Source organism: Mustelus asterias, unplaced genomic scaffold (assembly GCF_964213995.1).
Source record: "Mustelus asterias unplaced genomic scaffold, sMusAst1.hap1.1 HAP1_SCAFFOLD_2634, whole genome shotgun sequence".
NCBI classification, from domain to species: Eukaryota; Metazoa; Chordata; class Chondrichthyes; order Carcharhiniformes; family Triakidae; genus Mustelus; species Mustelus asterias.
Genome location: NW_027592579.1, coordinates 1 through 18,427, shown reverse-complemented (window position 1 = coordinate 18,427; position 18,427 = coordinate 1). Strand labels below are relative to the sequence as shown.

General features: G+C 57.0%; 1 protein-coding gene across 1 annotated transcript; it reads left to right on the top strand.

Annotated features, from left to right (window-relative positions):
- Positions 1–6,252: 6,252 nt before the first annotated feature.
- epn1a (epsin 1a) lies at positions 6,253–18,421 on the top strand (the record flags this gene model as incomplete). Its single annotated transcript, XM_078207714.1, has 4 exons — positions 6,253–6,339; positions 7,464–8,375; positions 15,833–15,981; positions 18,051–18,421. Coding segments are annotated over exons 2-4 (998 nt in total), but the record flags the coding sequence as incomplete, so codon positions are not given.
- Between the last annotated feature and the right edge of the window lie 6 nt (positions 18,422–18,427).

The following is an 18,427-nucleotide window of genomic DNA, read 5'->3' as shown; positions in this document are numbered from 1 at the left end:
CCAGTCCCCGTATCCCTCGGTTAGACCACACTGGGAGCACCGTGCACAGTTCCAGTCCCCGTATCCCTTGGTTAGACCACACTGGGAGCACTGTGCACAGTTCCGGTCTCCGTATCCCTCGGTTAGACCACACTGGGAGCACCGTGCACAGTTCCAGTTTCTGTATCCCTCGGTTAGACCACACTGGGAGCACCGTGCACAGTTCCGGTTTCCCTATCCCTCGGTTAGACCACACTGGGAGCACCGTGCACAGTTCCAGTCTCCGTATCGCTCGGTTAGACCACACTGGGAGCACTGTGCACAGTTCCAGTCTCCGTATCCCTCTGTTAGACCACACTGGGAGCACCGTGCACAGTTCCAGTCTCCCTATCCCTCGGTTAGACCACACTGGGAGCACCGTGCACAGTTCCACTCTCCGTATCCCTCGGTTAGACCACACTGGGAGCACCGTGCACAGTTCCAGTCCCCGTATCCCTCGGTTAGACCCACACTGGGAACACTGTGCACAGTTCCACTCTCCGTATCCCTCGGTTAGACCACACTGGGAGCACCGTGCACAGTTCCAGTCCCCGTATCCCTCGGTTAGACCACACTGGGAGCACCGTGCACAGTTCCGGTCTCCGTATCCCTCGGTTAGACCACACTGGGAGCACCGTGCACAGTTCCGGTCTCCGTATCCCTCGGTTAGACCACACTGGGAGCACCGTGCACAGTTCCAGTCTCCGTATCCCTCGGTTAGACCACACTGGGAGCACTGTGCACAGTTCTGGTCTCCGTATCCCGCGGTTAGACCACACTGGGAGCACTGTGCACAGTTCCAGTCTCTGTATCCTTCGGTTAGACCACGCTGGGAGCACCGTGCACAGTTCCAGTCTCTGTATCCCTCGGTTAGACCACACTGGGAGCACCGTGCACAGTTCCGGTCTCCCTATCCCTCGGTTAGACCACACTGGGAGCACCGTGCACAGTTCCGGTCTCTGTATCCCTCGTTTAGACCACACTGGGAGCACCGTGCACAGTTCTGGTCTCCGTATTCCTCGGTTAGACCACACTGGGAGCACCATGCACAGTTCCAGTCTCCGTATCCCTCGGTTAGACCACACTGGGAGCACTGTGCACAGTTCCGGTCTCCGTATTCCTCGGTTAGACCACACTGGGAGTACCGTGCACAGTTCCAGTCTCTGTATCCCTTGGTTAGACCACACTGGGAGCACCGTGCACAGTTCCAGTCTCCCTATCCCTCGGTTAGACCACACTGGGAGCACCGTGCACAGTTCCGGTCTCCCTATCCCTCGGTTAGACCACACTGGGAGCACCGTGCACAGTTCCGGTCTCCGTATCCCTCGGTTAGACCACACTGGGAGCACCGTGCACAGTTCCAGTCTCCGTATCCCTCGGTTAGACTCACACTGGGAGCACTGTGCACAGTTCCAGTCTCCGTATCCCTCGGTTAGACCCACACTGGGAGCACCGTGCACAGTTCCGGTCTCCCTATCCCTCGGTTAGACCACACTGGGAGCACCGTGCACAGTTCCGGTCTCTGTATCCCTCGTTTAGACCACACTGGGAGCACCGTGCACAGTTCTGGTCTCCGTATTCCTCGGTTAGACCACACTGGGAGCACCATGCACAGTTCCAGTCTCCGTATCCCTCGGTTAGACCACACTGGGAGCACTGTGCACAGTTCCGGTCTCCGTATTCCTCGGTTAGACCACACTGGGAGTACCGTGCACAGTTCCAGTCTCTGTATCCCTTGGTTAGACCACACTGGGAGCACCGTGCACAGTTCCAGTCTCCCTATCCCTCGGTTAGACCACACTGGGAGCACCGTGCACAGTTCCGGTCTCCCTATCCCTCGGTTAGACCACACTGGGAGCACCGTGCACAGTTCCGGTCTCCGTATCCCTCGGTTAGACCACACTGGGAGCACCGTGCACAGTTCCAGTCTCCGTATCCCTCGGTTAGACTCACACTGGGAGCACTGTGCACAGTTCCAGTCTCCGTATCCCTCGGTTAGACCACACTGGGAGCACCGTGCACAGTTCCGGTCAGATACTGGAGAAGGGACATTAATATTCACTGAGATGGTGTAACTCTCTGGAAAGATTGAACGGTCTGGGAGCTCTTTCTCTCGAAAAGAATAAGCTGAGGGGTGCCCTGATCGAGATCTTTAAGATGATGAAAGGGGTTTTGATTGGGACAATGTAAAGCAGATGTTTTCACTGTGGACGAGGCCAGGACTGAGGGAAACATTGATACGAGACAGTCATTAATAAACCCAATCACAGAGAATTCAGGAGAAATGTCTTCAACCAGAGAGGGGGGAGAGTGTGGGACTCGCTCCCACGGGGAGTGGGGAGAGTGTGGGACTCGCTCCCACGGGGGAGTGGGGAGAGTGTGGGACTCGCTCCCACGGGGAGTGGGGAGAGTGTGGGACTCGCTCCCACGGGGAGTGGGGAGAGTGTGGGACTCGCTCCCACGGGGAGTGGGGAGAATGTGGGACTCGCTCCCACGGGGAGTGAGGAGAGTGTGGGACTTGCTCCCACGGGGAGTGGGGAGAGTGTGGGACTCGCTCCCACGGGGAGTGGGGAGAGTGTGGGACTCGCTCCCACGGGGAGTGGGGAGAGTGTGGGACTCGCTCCCACGGGGGAGTGGGGAGAGTGTGGGACTCACTCCCATGGGGAGTGGGGAGAGTGTGGGACTCGCTCCCACGGGGGAGTGGGGAGAGTGTGGGACTCGCTCCCACGGGGAGTGGGGAGAATGTGGGACTCGCTCCCATGGGGAGTGGGGAGAATGTGGGACTCGCTCCCACGGGGAGTGGGGAGAGTGTGGGACTCGCTCCCACGGGGAGTGGGGAGAATGTGGGACTCGCTCCCACGGGGAGTGGGGAGAGTGTGGGACTCGCTCCCACGGGGAGTGGGGAGAATGTGGGACCTGCTCCCACGGGGAGTGGGGATAATGTGGGACCTGCTCCCACGGGGAGTGGGGAGAATGTGGGACTTGCTCCCATGGGGAGTGGGGAGAATGTGGGACTCACTCCCATGGGGAGTGGGGAGACTGTGGGACTCGCTCCCACGGGGAGTGGGAAGAGTGTGGGACTCGCTCCCACGGGGAGTGGGGAGAGTGTGGGACTCACTCACACGGGAGAGGGGGGAGACTGTGGGACTCACTCCCACGGGAGAGGGGGGAGAGTGTGGGACTCGCTCCCACGGGGAGTGGGGAGAGTGTGGGACTCGCTCCCACGGGGAGTGGGGAGAATGTGGGACTCGCTCCCACGGGGAGTGGGGAGAGTGTGGGACTAGCTCCCACGGGGAGTGGGGAGAGTGTGGGACTCGCTCCCACGGGGAGTGGGGAGAGTGTGGGACTCGCTCCCACGGGGAGTGGGGAGAGTGTGGGACTCGCTCCCGTGGGGAGAATGTGGGACTCGCTCCCACGGGGAGTGGGGAGGGTGTGGGACTCGCTCCCACGGGGAGTGGGGAGAATGTGGGACTCGCTCCCACGGGGAGTGGGGAGAGTGTGGGACTCGCTCCCACGGGGACTGTGGAGAGTGTGGGACTCGCTCCCACGGGGAGTGGGGAGAGTGTGGGACTCGCTCCCACGGGGAGTGGGGAGAATGTGGGACTCGCTCCCACGGGGAGTGGGGAGAATGTGGGACTCGCTCCCACGGGGAGTGGGGAGAATGTGGGACTCGCTCCTACGGGGAGTGGGGAGAGTGTGGGACTCGCTCCCACGGGGAGTGGGGAGAGTGTGGGACTCGCTCCCACGGGGAGAATGTGGATTTGGGAGGCTGGGCAATTTTCCTCGAATGAATTAATCAGCTGATCATCCTTTGATGTATTCAGCAATGAAAGAAACTGGAAAATTCCAACCAGAACTCATTCTCATTCTTCCATTCTCTCTGCTTCTGCCTTGAACTCGGTTGCATTTTTTCAAACAGTGCATCGTATGTTTCGAGGCAATTGGATACACACACAACTCATAATGACACAACCCAAAGGAAGAACAAATGTCCACTGAATTAAGATCTTTAATCCGTTTGCGAGGGAGAAGGCAAAGAATTGTTTTGCACGGTGACACAGAGGTTAGCACCACTGCCCCACACTGCCAGGGACCCGGGTTCAATTCCCGGCTCGGGTCACTCTCTGTGTGGAGTCTGCACGTTCTCCTCGTGTCTGCGTGGGTTTCCTCCGGGTGCTCCGGTTTCCTCCCACAGTCCAAAGATGTGTTGGTTAGGAGGATTGGCCATGCTAAACATGCAGGATCATGGGGATAGGGAGAAGGTGAGCGGAAGGCCTGGGTAAGATGCTCCTTTGGAGAGTCAGTGCAGGCTCGATGGGCCAAATGGTCTCTCTTTCTGCACTGTAGGAATTCTATGATTGTAAGGCACTTACTGGAAACATTGAACAGCCGGATGATAATTGTAGGGGCTGGAGGAGGTTACAGAGATAGGGAGGGAGGGAGTGAGGGAGGGATTTGAACAGGAGGATGGGAATTGTAGGAGCTGGAGGAGGTTACAGAGATAGGGAGGGAGGGAGGGAGTGAGGGAGGGATTTGAACAGGAGGATGAGAATTGTAGGGGCTGGAGGAGGTTACAGAGATAGGGAGGGAGTGAGGGAGGGATTTGAACAGGAGGATGAGAATTGTAGGGGCTGGAGGAGGTTACAGAGATAGGGACGGAGGGAGCGAGGGAGGGATTTGAACAGGAGGATGAGGATTGTAGGGGCTGGAGGAGGTTACAGAGATAGGGAGGGAGGGAGCGAGGGAGGGATTGGAACAGGAGGATGAGAATTGTAGGGGCTGGAGGAGATTAAAGAGATAGGGAGGGAGGGAGCGAGGGAGGGATTGGAACAGGAGGATGAGGATTGTAGGGGCTGGAGGAGGTTACAGAGATAGGGAGGGAGGGGGCGAGGGAGGGAGGGATTTGAACAGGAGGGTGAGCATTGTAGGGGCTGGAGGAGGTTACAGAGATAGCGAGGGAGGGAGCGAGGGAGGGATTTGAACAGGAGGATGAGAATTGTAGGGGCTGGAGGAGGTTACAGAGATAGGGAGGGAGCGAGGGAGGGATTTGAACAGGAGGATGAGAATTGTAGGGGCTGGAGGAGGTTACAGAGATAGGGAGGGAGGGAGCGAGGGAGGGATTTGAACAGGAGGATAAAGATTTTGGGAATGGAGGTGTTGCGGGACTGGGAGCCGGTGTGTGTGTGTGGGTGTGGGGGGGGTGTGGGGGGGGGGGGGGTGTCGGGGGGTGTGGGGGGGGGGGGGGTGTCGGGGGGCGGGGGGTCAGCGACATGGGGTGATGGGGGCTGAACGGGAGAAAGTTTGGATACGGGGAGGGGACAGCAGAGGTTCGGATGAGCCGAGGGATTGGGAGGTCGGGAAATGGGAGGAGGGATTGGAGGAACATTCATATCTGGAGGGAATGGAGGAATGAGTTGGGCCATCAGGTCCGGGCGTTGGGATTGCTGCGGGAGATCCAGAGCGGGGATCTGCTGAGGAATGGATCTGGAATGGTCGCCGTTGCCGTGGTGACCGGTGCTGACTGAGGAACGAATCGCAGTCAATCTGACTTCTGATGATGGGATCCCACTATTCGTCGTCATGGTGACAATCGCAGGATCACTCACCGCACGGGGTGAGGTCTTTTGGCCCCTCTGGTCTCTGCTGGCCCCGCTGTAGCTCCTGCTTCAGTCACCACCCTCTCATTAATATGCAGAGATCACCCCCCCTTCCATTGGCTGCTGTTCTCACCCTCTTATTAATATGCAGAGATTACCCCTTGAGTTCATTGGGAGGAGTCAGTTGAATATGCAGATCGGCTGCTCCCCATTGGGTGGGAGGACAATGGCCTCATTGATATACAGAGAGAGGCGCCTCCTATTCGGCGGGAGGACAATTGTCTAATTAATATGCAGAGAGCGGCACCTCCGATTGGTAGGGAGGACAATGCCTCATTAATATGCAGACCGTCCGCCTCCCATTGGGCGGGAGGACAATATATAATTAATATGCAGAGACCGGCCCCTCCCATTGGGCGGGAGGACAATGCCTCATTAATATGCTAACCGTACGTCTCCCATTGGGCGAGAGGACAGTACTTCATTAATATGCAGAGACCGGCCCCTCCCATTGGGCGGGAGGACAATACCTCATTAATATGCAGAGACCGGCGCCTCCCATTGGGCGGGAGGACAATGCCTCATTAATATGCAGAGAACGGAGCGTCAGCCGGAACAGGAAATCGATAGAGGGAGAGGGAGGGGGAAGCGGAAGTGGCGCCATTTTGTTGCAGATCTTGGAATCTGTGAGAGAACTGAGAAAGAAAAGAGAGAGAGAGAGAAGGTGAGAGAGAGAGAGAGAGAGGGGGGAATGGGGATGGAGGGAGGGAGAGAGAGGTGTGAATGCTGGGGGAGGGGGAGTGTTAATGAAGCTCCTGGTGTCCTACATTGACATGGAGAAGGAGAAACTGCAGCAGCCCCAGCCCAAAGTCTCATTTCATCATCAAACCGTCTCAGAGAGAGAGAGAACTCCCCATGGGATCCATTCAGGATCCCCCATCCCTCTGGGATCACCTCCAGGAGCCCCTTCCCTCTGGGATCACCTCCAGGAGCCCCTTCCCTCTGGGATCACCTCCAGGATCCCCCCTTCCCTCTAGGATCACATCCAGGATCCCCCCTTCCCTCTAGGATCACATCCAGGATCCCCCCTTCCCTCTAGGATCACATCCAGGATCCCCCTTCCCTCTGGGATCACATCCAGGATCCCCCGTCGCTCTAGGATCACATCCAGGATCCCCCCTTCCCTCTAGGATCACATCCAGGATCCCCCCTTCCCTCTAGGATCACATCCAGGATCCCCCTTCGCTCTAGGATCACATCCAGGACCCCCTTCCCTCTGGGACCACATCCAGGATCCCCCCTCTCTCTGGGACCACCTCCAGGATCACCCTTCTCTCTGGGATCACCTCCAGGATCTCCCTTCTCTCTGGGATCACCTCCAAGAACCCCTCTTCCCTCTGGGATCAGCTCCAGGATCCCCCCTCCCTCTGGGATCACCTCCGGGATCCCCCCCTCCGTCTGGGATCCCCCTTCCCTCTGGGATCACCTCTGGGATCCCCCTTCCCCCTGGGATCACCTCTGGGATCCCCCTTCCCCCAGGTTCTCTTTCTGCCCCAACCCCTTTAATCCTCCAGACGCAGCTCCCAAACTGATCTCTTCGACAATCATCGTGAGAAACCAGCGGGAAAGGGAGGGTGAAGGAGTGGAGGCGAGACGTCGGGGACACGGAAAATGGCGCAATTATTGGGGAGCGGTCTGTAACGGAGAGAGGGGGGCAGGGATGGGGGGACAGGGACAGAGAGAAGGGGAGGGACTGTCTGCCTCTATCTCTCTTTCCCTCTCTTTCCTCCACCATCACCCCCCCCCCATTCCAGTGTTTTCTCTAACTGCCTCCGTCTCTCTCCACAGAAATCATCGCCACTTGAGGATGGTGGAGCCCTCCAGCTAGACTCTCTCTCCAGCTCCCCCCACCCCCCCTTCTCCCCCCCCCCCCCCCCACCCCCCTTCTCCCCCCCCCCCCCCCCCCCCCCCCACGCAACCCCCACGCCCCCTCACTCGTTGGCTGGAATGCCAGACCGGCCTGGAGGCTGAAGACCCGGAGCCTCCCTATCCTGCATCGCACACTCGTCCTCTCTCTCTCTCCCTCACTCGCTCTCTCTCTCTCTCCCCCCATCACCTCTAACAACTGTGAAGGGGGGGGGAGGGAGCGTCCTGGAGGGAAGACGGGAAGGGGAAAGAAAGAGAGAGACACCCGGTGCTCGAGCTTCCAAACCTGGTCGCCACTTTTCCTTCTCCCTCCTCCTCTGTTTCTCTCGTTCCGTCTCTGCTGAGCTGGGAAAACCATGTCGACCTCCTCGCTGCGCCGACAGGTGAAAAACATTGTGCACAACTACTCGGAGGCGGAGATCAAGGTGCGCGAGGCCACCTCCAACGACCCCTGGGGGCCCTCGAGCTCCCTGATGTGCGAGATCGCCGATCTCACCTATAACGTGGTGGCCTTCTCGGAGATCATGGGCATGTTGTGGCGCCGCCTCAACGACCACGGCAAGAACTGGCGGCATGTCTACAAGGCGCTGACGTTGGCCGAGTACCTGGTGAAAACGGGCTCGGAGCGGGTGGCACAGCAGTGCCGCGAGAACATCTATGCTGTGCAGACCCTGCGTGACTTCCAGTACGTGGACCGCGACGGGAAGGACCAGGGGCTGAACGTCCGGGAGAAGGCCAAGCAGTTGGTGGCCCTGCTGAAGGACAACGAGAAACTGCAGGAGGAACGGGCCAATGCCCTGAAGACAAAACAGAAGCTAGCGCAGGTCGCAACAGGTGAGGGCATCCCCAACTCCCATCGAAGACCATCGCTCTAATCCCCAACTCCCATCGAAGACCATCGCTCTAATCCCCAACTCCCATCGAAGACCATCGCTCTAATCCCCAACCCCCATCGAAGACCCTCCCTCTAATCCCCTAACTCTCCATCGAAGACCATCCCTCTAATCCCCAACTCCCATCGATGACCCTCCCTCTAATCCTCTAACTCTCCATTGAAGACCCTCCCTCTAATCCCCCAACTCTCCATCGAAGACCCTCCCTCTAATCCCCCAACTCTCCATCGAAGACCCTCCCTCTAATCCCCAACTCCCATCGAAGACCATCGCTCTAATCCCCAACTCCCATCGAAGACCATCGCTCTAATCCCCAACTCCCATCGAAGACCCTCCCTCTAATCCCCTAACTCTCCATCGAAGACCATCCCTCTAATCCCCAACTCCCATCGATGACCCTCCCTCTAATCCTCTAACTCTCCATTGAAGACCCTCCCTCTAATCCCCCAACTCTCCATCGAAGACCCTCCCTCTAATCCCCCAACTCTCCCATCGATGACCCTCCCTCTAATCCCCTAACTCTCCATCGACGACCCTCCCTCTAATCCCCAACTCCCATCGATGACCCTCCCTCTAATCCCCCAACTCCCATCGATGACCCTCCCTCTAATCCCCCAACTCTCCATCGAAGACCCTCCCTCTAATCCCCCAACTCTCCCATCGATGACCCTCCCTCTAATCCCCTAACTCTCCATCGAAGACCATCCCTCTAATCCCCTAACCCTCCATCAAAGACCCTCCCTCTAATCCCCTAACTCTCCATCGAAGACCCTCCCTCTAATCCCCTAACTCTCCATCAAAGACCCTCCCTCTAATCCCCTAACTCTCCATCGAAGACCCTCCCTCTAATCCCCTAACTCTCCATCGAAGACCCTCCCTCTAATCCCCTAACTCTCCATCGAAGACCCTCCCTCTAATCCCCTAATTCTCCCATCGAAGACCCTCCCTCTAATCCCCCAACTCTCCCATCGACGACCCTCCCTCTAATCCCCTAACTCTCCCATCGAAGACCCTCCCTCTAATCCCCTAATTCTCCCATCGAAGACCCTCCCTCTAATCCCCCAACTCTCCCATCGACGACCCTCCCTCTAATCCCCTAACTCTCCATCGAAGACCCTCCCTCTAATCCCCTAACTCTCCCATCGAAGACCCTCCCTCTAATCCCCTAACCCTCCATCGAAGACCATCCCTCTAATCCCCGACTCTCCCATCGAAGACCATCCCTCTAATCCCCTGACCATCCCTCTAATCCCCTGACTCTCCCATCGAAGACCATCCCTCTAATCCCCTGACCATCCCTCTAATCCCCTGACTCTCCCATCGAAGACCATCCCCCTAATCCCCTGACTCTCCCATCGAAGACCCTCCCTCTAATCCCCTAACTCTCCATCCATGACCATCCCTCTAATCCTGATTGACAAACTTCTTGGCATCTTTGTTGACGATGTAACAAGTAGGGTAGATAGAGGGGGACTTGTAGATGTGATGTACCTGGAATACCAACAGGCATTTGATAAGGTGACACAAAAGCTTAATCAGCAAGATTGAGGTTCATGGAGTTGGGGGTACTATATTGGCATGGGCAGGGCAATGGGTAAGGAGCAGGAAGCAGAAAATGGGCGTAAATTGGGTGAGGATATGAGGAACACCGAGAGTTAGTGTGTGGCTGCAGCAAGCGGTCAGGAAGGCGAATGGTGCGCTGGCCTTTATGGCAAAGAGGATTGGATGGCAGGGATAGAGAAATCTGGCTACAATTCTCCAGGGTGTTAATGAGGCCACGTCTGGGACACTGGACCCAGTTTTGGTTTCCACATTTCACAAAGGATAGACTGACATTGGAGCCTCACAGCGAAGGGGCACTCGATTGGTCCCTGGGATGGGGGGATTATAGAGCTCAAATCCTAGAGTATATACATCTACCCCCGACAGTGCGGCACTCCCTCAGTACTGACCCTCTGACAGTGCGGCACTCCCTCAGTACTGACCCTCTGACAGTGCAGCACTCCCTCAGCACTGACCCTCTGACAGTGCGGCACTCCCTCAGTACTGACCCTCTGACAGTGCGGCACTCCCTCAGTACTGACCCTCTGACAGTGCAGCACTCCCTCAGCACTGACCCTCTGACAGTGCGGCACTCCCTCAGTACTGACCCTCTGACAGTGCGGCACTCCCTCAGTACTGGCACCGGGGGGAGTGTCGGCCTGGATTATGGAGCTCAAATCCTAGAGTATATACATCTACCCCCGACAGTGCAGCACTCCCTCAGTACTGGCACCGGGAGGAGTGTCGGTCTGGATTATGGAGCTCAAATCCTAGAGTATATACATCTACCCCCGACAGTGCAGCACTCCCTCAGTACTGGCACCGGGGGGAGTGTCGGCCTGGATTATGGAGCTCAAATCCTAGAGTATATACATCTACCTCCGACAGTGCAGCACTCCCTCAGTACTGGCACCGGGGGGAGTGTCGGTCTGGATAATAAGGCTCAAATCCTAGAGTATATACATCTACCTCCGACAGTGCAGCACTCCCTCAGTACTGGCACCGGGAGGAGTGTCGGTCTGGATTATAGAGCTCAAATCCTAGAGTATATACATCTACACAGTGCAGCACTCCCTCCGTCTTTCCTAACGTGCTCTGATGAAGGTGACTCAAATTGTGAGTTTAATATTTGTTGTTGATAAGGAGAGACTCAAGGACTTTGAGCCCTTGCCGTGTTTATCAGCAAGGTTATTACAGCCTCTGTACCACCTCCACTAGCTTCCGGGAGCAGAGGCCGTTCAGTAAGATGGCTTGAATTCGGAGCAAGGGGAGGCCACTGTCCATTGAGTCTGCTTGCCCGTTCAAAACATCATGGCTGATGTGATTGTAAACGCCTCCACATCCCAACCTAACCCTCATGCGTCTTCTCCTGCTCCCTCCCCAGCTCCCACTCTGCCCTCTTTCCCCCCCTCACCTTGGCCGGCCTCCCTCTTGCCCCCCTCGGCCTCCCTCACTCTCTCGTTCCCCTCCCCACCCAGCAGCTTCCCCACCTCTCCCTCTGTCTCCCTCTCTCCTTTTTTAAGAAGCTCCTTGAAGCATCCCCCTCCGACCGAGCTTTCGGTCACCCCCTAATATCTCCTCCCATGTCTCGGAGTCAGATTGAATTGTTGCGTGCAGTATTTTCCTTTTATCGTTTCCCGGGATGTGGGTGTCACTGGCCGGGCCCAGCATTTATTACCCATTCCCTAATTGCCCCTCGAGAAGGTGGTGGGTGAGTCGCCATCTTGAACCCGCTGCAGTCCCGTGTGGGGTAGGTACACCCACAGTGCTGTTAAGGAGGGTGTTCCAGGATTGTTATTGGACATCAGTCAGTCCCGTGTGGTGTAGGTACACCCACAGTGCTGTTAGGGAGGGAGTTCCAGGATTGTTATTGGACATCAGTCAGTCCCGTGTGGTGTAGGTACACCCACAGTGCTGTTAGGGAGGGAGTTCCAGGATTGTTATTGGACATCAGTCAGTCCCGTGTGGTGTAGGTACACCCACAGTGCTGTTAGGGAGGGAGTTCCAGGATTGTTATTGGACATCAGTCAGTCCCATGTGGTGTAGGTATACCCACGGTGCTGTTAGGGAGGGAGTTCCAGGATTGTTATTGGACATCAGTCAGTCCCGTGTGGTGTAGGTACACCCACAGTGCTGTTAGGGAGGGAGTTCCAGGATTGTTATTGGACATCAGTCAGTCCCGTGTGGTGTAGGTACACCCACAGTGCTGTTAGGGAGGGAGTTCCAGGATTGTTATTGGACATCAGTCAGTCCCGTGTGGTGTAGGTACACCCACGGTGCTGTTAGGGAGGGAGTTCCAGGATTGTTATTGGACATCAGTCAGTCCCGTGTGGTGTAGGTACACCCACAGTGCTGTTAGGGAGGGTGTTCCAGGATTGTTATTGGACATCAGTCAGTCCGTGTGGTGTAGGTACACCCACAGTGCTGTTAGGGAGTTCCAGGATTTTGACCCAGCGACAGTGAAGGAACGGCCGATATATTTCCAAGTCAGGATGGTGTGTGTGGGGCTCGGAGGGGGAGCTTGCAGGTGGGGGTGTTCCCCATGTGTCTGCTGCCCTTGTCCTTCTAGGTGGTAGAGGTGGCGGGTTTGGAAGGTGCTGTCGAAGGAGCCTTGGTGAGTCGCTGCAGGAAAAAGGAAGCATACGATACATCCAGGCTTCTAACAGCTGACGAGGGCCTCGAGGAGCAGAGTGAAAGTAGGAAGGAACTTAAACATGGAATTAGGAGGGCTAAAGGGGCCATGAAATGTCTTCAGCAAACAGGGTCAAGAAGAATCCCAAGGATTTTTATGCATATATTAGGAGCAAGAGGGGAGCAAGAGAAAGAGTCGGCCCACGAGGGGATAATGGAGAGAAGTTTTGTGTGGAACCACAGGAAGTGAGTGAGATCTTTAATGAGTACTTTGTATCAGTATTCACCAAGGAGAAGGACATGAGGGAGATTGAGGTCAGGGATAGGTGTGTGAACACTCTTGAGAACATTAATATATCAAAGAAGGAAGTGTTTGGTTTCCTGAATTGCATTAAGATAGACATGTCCCCGGGGCCAAATAGGATCTTTCCCTGGTTATTGTGGGAGGCAGGGGAAGAGTTTACTCAGGCCTCAAGAAATGTCTTCACAGCCTGTTTGACCACAGGCGAGGTTCCAGAGGACTGCAGAATAACCAGTGCTGTTCCCTTGATGAGGATAATCCATGGAATTCTAGGCTGGTGAGCCTGACGTCAGTGGTGGGGAAGCTTTTGGAGAAGATACCGAGGGACAGCGTACATGCACATTTGGAAGAAAATGAACTAGTTAGTGACAGGCAGCACGGTGTCATGGAGGTTTACAACATGCAAACAGGCCCTTCGGCCCAACTTGTCCATGCCGCCCCTTTTTTTAACCCCTAAGCTAGTCCCAATTGCCTGCATTTGGCCCATATCCCTCTATACCCATCGTACCCATGTAACGGTCTAAATGCTTTTCAAAAGACAAAATTGTACCCGCCTCTACTACTACCTCTGGCAGCTCGTTCCAGACACTCACCACCCTCTGTGTGAAAGAATTGCCCCTCTGAACCCTTTTGTATCTCTCCCCTCTCACCTTAAACCTATGCCCTCTAGTTTTAGACTCCCCTACCTTTGGGAAAAGATATTGACTATCTAGCTGATCTGTGCCTCTCATTATTTTATAGACCTCGATAAGGTCACCCCTCAGCCTCCTACGCTCCAGAGAAAAAAGTCCCAGTCTATCCAGCCTCTCCTTTACAACTCAAACCATCAAGTCCCGGTAGCATCCTAGTAAATCTTTTCTGCACTCTTTCCAGTTTAATATCCTTTCTATAATAATTTTGTACGGGGAAGGTCATGTCTTACCAACTTGATTGAGTTTTTTGAAGAGGTGACAAAGATAATTGATGAGGGAAGAGCGGTGGATGTAGTTTATATGGACTTTAGTAAGGTGTCTGACAAGATCCCACTGGTACAACAACTAAAATCACATGGGATTCGGGCTGGGCTGGCTCGATAGATACAGAGCTGGCTTGGTTATAGAAGTCTAACAACACCAGGTTAAACCTGGTGGTGTCAGACTTCTTACTGTGTTTACCCCAGTCCACGCCGGCATCTCCACATCTTGGTTATAGAAGATAGAGTAACGGTGGAAGGGTGTTTTTCAGAATGGAGATCTGTAGCGAGTGGAGTTCCGCAGGGATCAGTGCTGGGACCTCTGCTGTTTGCAGTATATATATATATATATATATGATCTGGAGGAAAATGTGGGTGGTCTGATTAGTAAATTTGCGGATGACACGAAGATTGGTGGAGTTAGTGATAGTGTCGAGGATTGTCAGAGGATACAACAGGATAGAGATAGATTAGAGACTTGAGCACAGAAATGGCAGATGGAGTTTAATCCAGACAAATGCAAGGTGATGCATTTTGGAGGATCAAATTTAGAAACATAGAAAAAGTACAGCACAAAACAGGCCCTTCGGCCCCACAAGTTGCGCCGAACACATCCCTACCTTTTAGGCCTACCTATAACCCTCCATCCTATTAAGTCCCATGTACTCATCCAGGAGTCTCTTAAAAGACCCTATTGAGTTTGCCTCCACCACCACTGACGGCAGCCGATTCCACTCGCCCACCACCCTCTGTGTGAAAAACTTCCCCCTAACATTTCCCCTGTACCTACCCCCCAGCACCTTAAACCTGTGTCCTCTCGTAGCAGACATTTCCACCCTGGGAAAAAGCCTCTGAGAGTCCACCCGATCTATGCCTCTCAACATCTTATATACCTCTATTAGGTCTCCTCTCATCCTACGCCTCTCCAAGGAGAAAAGACCGAGCTCCCTCAGCCTATCCTCATAAGGCATGCCACTCAATCCAGGCAACATCCTTGTAAATCTCCTCTGCACCCTTTCAATCTTTTCCACATCCTTCCTGTAGTGAGGCGACCTCAGTGTGAATTACACTGTGAATGGCAGAACCCTTAGGCACATTAACATACAGAGGGATCTGGGCGGCAGGTCCACAGTTCCCTAAAAGAGGCAGCACCGGTGGCCAAGGTGATTAAGAAGGCAGATGGCACGCTCGCCCTCATCAGCCGGGCATTGAGTACAAGAGTTGGGGAATCATGTTGCAGCTATATAAAACCCTGGTTAAGCCACATTTCGAGTATTGCGTGCAGTTCTGGTCACCACACTATCAGAAGGATGTGGAAGCTTTGGAGAGAGTGTGAAGAAGGTCCACCAGGATGCTGCCGGGTCTCGAGGGTGTCGGCTATGAGGAGAGGTTGGATAAACTAGGATTGTTTTCACTGGAAAGACAGAGGCTGAGGGGAGACCTGGTCTACAAAATGATGAGAGGCACAGACAGGGTGGAGAGTCAGAGGCTTTTCCTCAGGGTGGGAGTGTCAGTTACAGGGGGGGACACCGGTTCGAGGTGAGAGGAGTAAAGTTTAAGGGAGATGTGCGGGGGAAGTTTATCACGCGGAGAGCGGTGGGTGCCTGGAACGCGCTGCCAGAGGAGGTGGTGGAAGCGGGAACATTAGCAACATTTAAGAGGCATCTGGATGGGTCCATGAATAGGGAGGGAATAGAGGGATACGGACCGGGTAAGGGCAGAAAGTTTATTAGTTTAGTCGGGCATCATGATGGGCTCAGGCTTGGAGGGCCGAAGGGCCTGTCCCTGTGCTGGACGTTTCTTTGTAGGTGGTAGACATGGCTGCCATTCTGCGTTGGTGGTGAGTTAATTCCTCCCGCGAGTGGTTTGGGGATGTTTTACTGTGTAAGACTTGCTATTTTTGTACAATTTGTCTCCATCTGATGCGTGTGCCTGTGTGTGCGTGTTCTGCTCTCTCCCCCCCCCCCCCCAGTGGCTTCAGCCCCTGTCTCAGCTCCTGCCTCCTCGTCGGGATCATTGCACAGTCCCCCGGAGATGGAGCAGGCCTGGCCTCAGAGCTCGGGGGAGGAGGAGTTACAGCTGCAGCTCGCTCTGGCAATGAGCAAAGAGGAAGCTGATCAGGTAACGTGGCAGCCGGGGAGCAGGGCTCACTGGAGCCAGTGTGGGGGAGCGGGGCTCACTGGAGCCAGTGTGGGGGGAGCGGGGCTCGCTGGAGCCAGTGTGGGGGGAGCGGGGCTCGCTGGAGCCAGTGTGGGAGCGGGGCTCGCTGGAGCCAGTGTGGGGGGAGCGGGGCTCACTGGAGCCAGTGTGGGGGGAGCGGGGCTCACTGGAGCCAGTGTGTGGGGAGCGGGGCTCGCTGGAGCCAGTGTGGGGGCGGGGAGCGGGGCTCACTGGAGCCAGTGTCGGGGCAGGGAGCGGGGCTCGCTGGAGCCAGTGTGGGGGGAGCGGGGCTCACTGGAGCCAGTGTCGGGGCAGGGAGCGGGGCTCACTGGAGCCAGTGTGGAGGGAGCAGGGCTCACTGGAGCCAGTGTGGGGGGAGCGGGGCTCACTGGAGCCAGTGTGGGGGGAGCGGGGCTCACTGGAGCCAGTGTGGAGGGAGCAGGGCTCACTGGAGCCAGTGTGGAGGGAGCAGGGCTCACTGGAGCCAGTGTGTGGGGAGCGGGGCTCACTAGAGCCAGTGTGGGGGCGGGGAGCGGGGCTCGCTGGAGCCAGTGTGGGGGGAGCGGGGCTCACTGGAGCCAGTGTGGGAGCGGGGAGCGGGGCTCGCTGGAGCCAGTGTGGGGGGAGCGGGGCTCACTGGAGCCAGTGTGGGGGCGGGGAGCAGGGCTCACTGGAGCCAGTGTGGGGGTGGGGAGCAGGGCTCACTGGAGCCAGTGTGGGAGCGGGGCTCACTGGAGCCAGTGTGGGAGCGGGGCTCGCTGGAGCTAGTGTGGGGGGTGCGGGGCTCACTGGAACCAGTGTGGGGGCGGGGAGCGGGGCTCACTGCAGCCAGTGTGGGGGCGGGGAGCAGGGCTCACTGGAGCCAGTGTGGGGGCGGGGAGCGGGGCTCACTGGAGCCAGTGTGGGGGCGGGGAGCGGGGCTCACTGGAGCCAGTGTAGGGGGAGCGGTGGACCCAGTGCGGCGGGGGGGTGGTGAGAAGCGGGGAGTGGGGCTCGCTGGAGCCAGTGTGGGGGCGGGGAGCGGGGCTCACTGGAGCCAGTGTAGGGGGAGCGGTGGACCCAGTGCGGCGGGGGGGTGGTGAGAAGCGGGGAGTGGGGCTCGCTGGAGCCAGTGTGGGGGGGAGCAGGGAGCGGGGCTCGCTGGAGCCAGTGTTGGGGCGGGGGGAAAGCGGGGGAGGGGCTCGATGGAGCCAGTGCGGGAGAGCGGGGCTCGCCGGAGCCAGTGTGGGCGGGGGAGCGGGGCTCACTGGAGCCAGTGGGGGGGGGGGAGGGGGGGGTGGTGTGCAGCAGGGCTCTCTGGAGCCAGTGTGGGGGGAGGAGCGGAGTGCGGGGCTCGCTGGAGCCAGTGTGGGGGGGAATGGGGGAGCGGGCCTCGTTGGAGCCAGTGGGGGCGGGGCTCACTGGAGCCAGAGCGGGGGGGTGGGTGGCGGGAGGGGGGTGGGCGGGGGGGTGCAGGGGGGGAGGGTGAGGTGTGTGTGCTGGCAGGAATCGAGGGGCGGAGATGGTGGGGAGGGGGCCTTTGTGGGGCAGAGATCAGCGAGATAATCAATATCTTTTCCCAAAGGTCGGGGAGTCTAAAACTAGAGGGCACAGGTTTAAGGTGAGAGGGGAGAGATACAAAAGGGTCCAGAGGGGCAATTGTTTCACACAGAGGGTGGTGAGTGTCTGGAACAAGCTGCCAGAGGCAGTAGTAGAGGCGGGTACAATGTTGTCTTTTAAAAAGCGTTTAGACAGTAACACGGGTACGATGGGTATCGAGGGATCCGGGCCAAACGCAGGCAATTGGGACTAACTCAGGGGTTAAAAAGACGTCAGTTGGGCCCAGGGCCCGTTTCCCTGCTGGAAACCTCTGTGACCCTGAGAGACTGCAGCTGAGGCTGGAGGGAGGGTTCGGAGGTGGGTGAGGGGAGGTGGGATGGGGGAGTGGGATTGAGGGAGCGATTGAGTGAGTGAGTGTGGGGGACAGACAGCTGGCTGAGTTTCTCACCCCCACATTAACAGCCCCCCTCTGTTTGCTGCCCCCTCCACAGCATTCACCCACAGTACCCAGCGAGGACCTGCAGATGCGACTGGCACTCAGTTTGAGCAAAGAGGAACATGACAAGGTAGTCACGCCACTCGCTTCCCAGAGAAACACAGCGAGGACGGGATTCAGACATTCCAGAGCCCCAGCGCGAGGCCTGGATCAGGAACCCCTCCCATCTCTCTCTCTCTCCTGTGCCCAGCGCGCCCTCTCTCTCTCTGTCCCCCGCGCGCCCTCTCTCTCTCTGTCCCCCGCGCGTCCCCTCTCTCTCTGTCCCCCGCGCGCCCTCTCTCTCTCTCTGTCCCCCGCGCGCCCTCTCTCTCTCTGTCCCCCGCGCGCCCTCTCTCTCTCTGTCCCCCGCGCGCCCTCTCTCTCTCTGTCCCC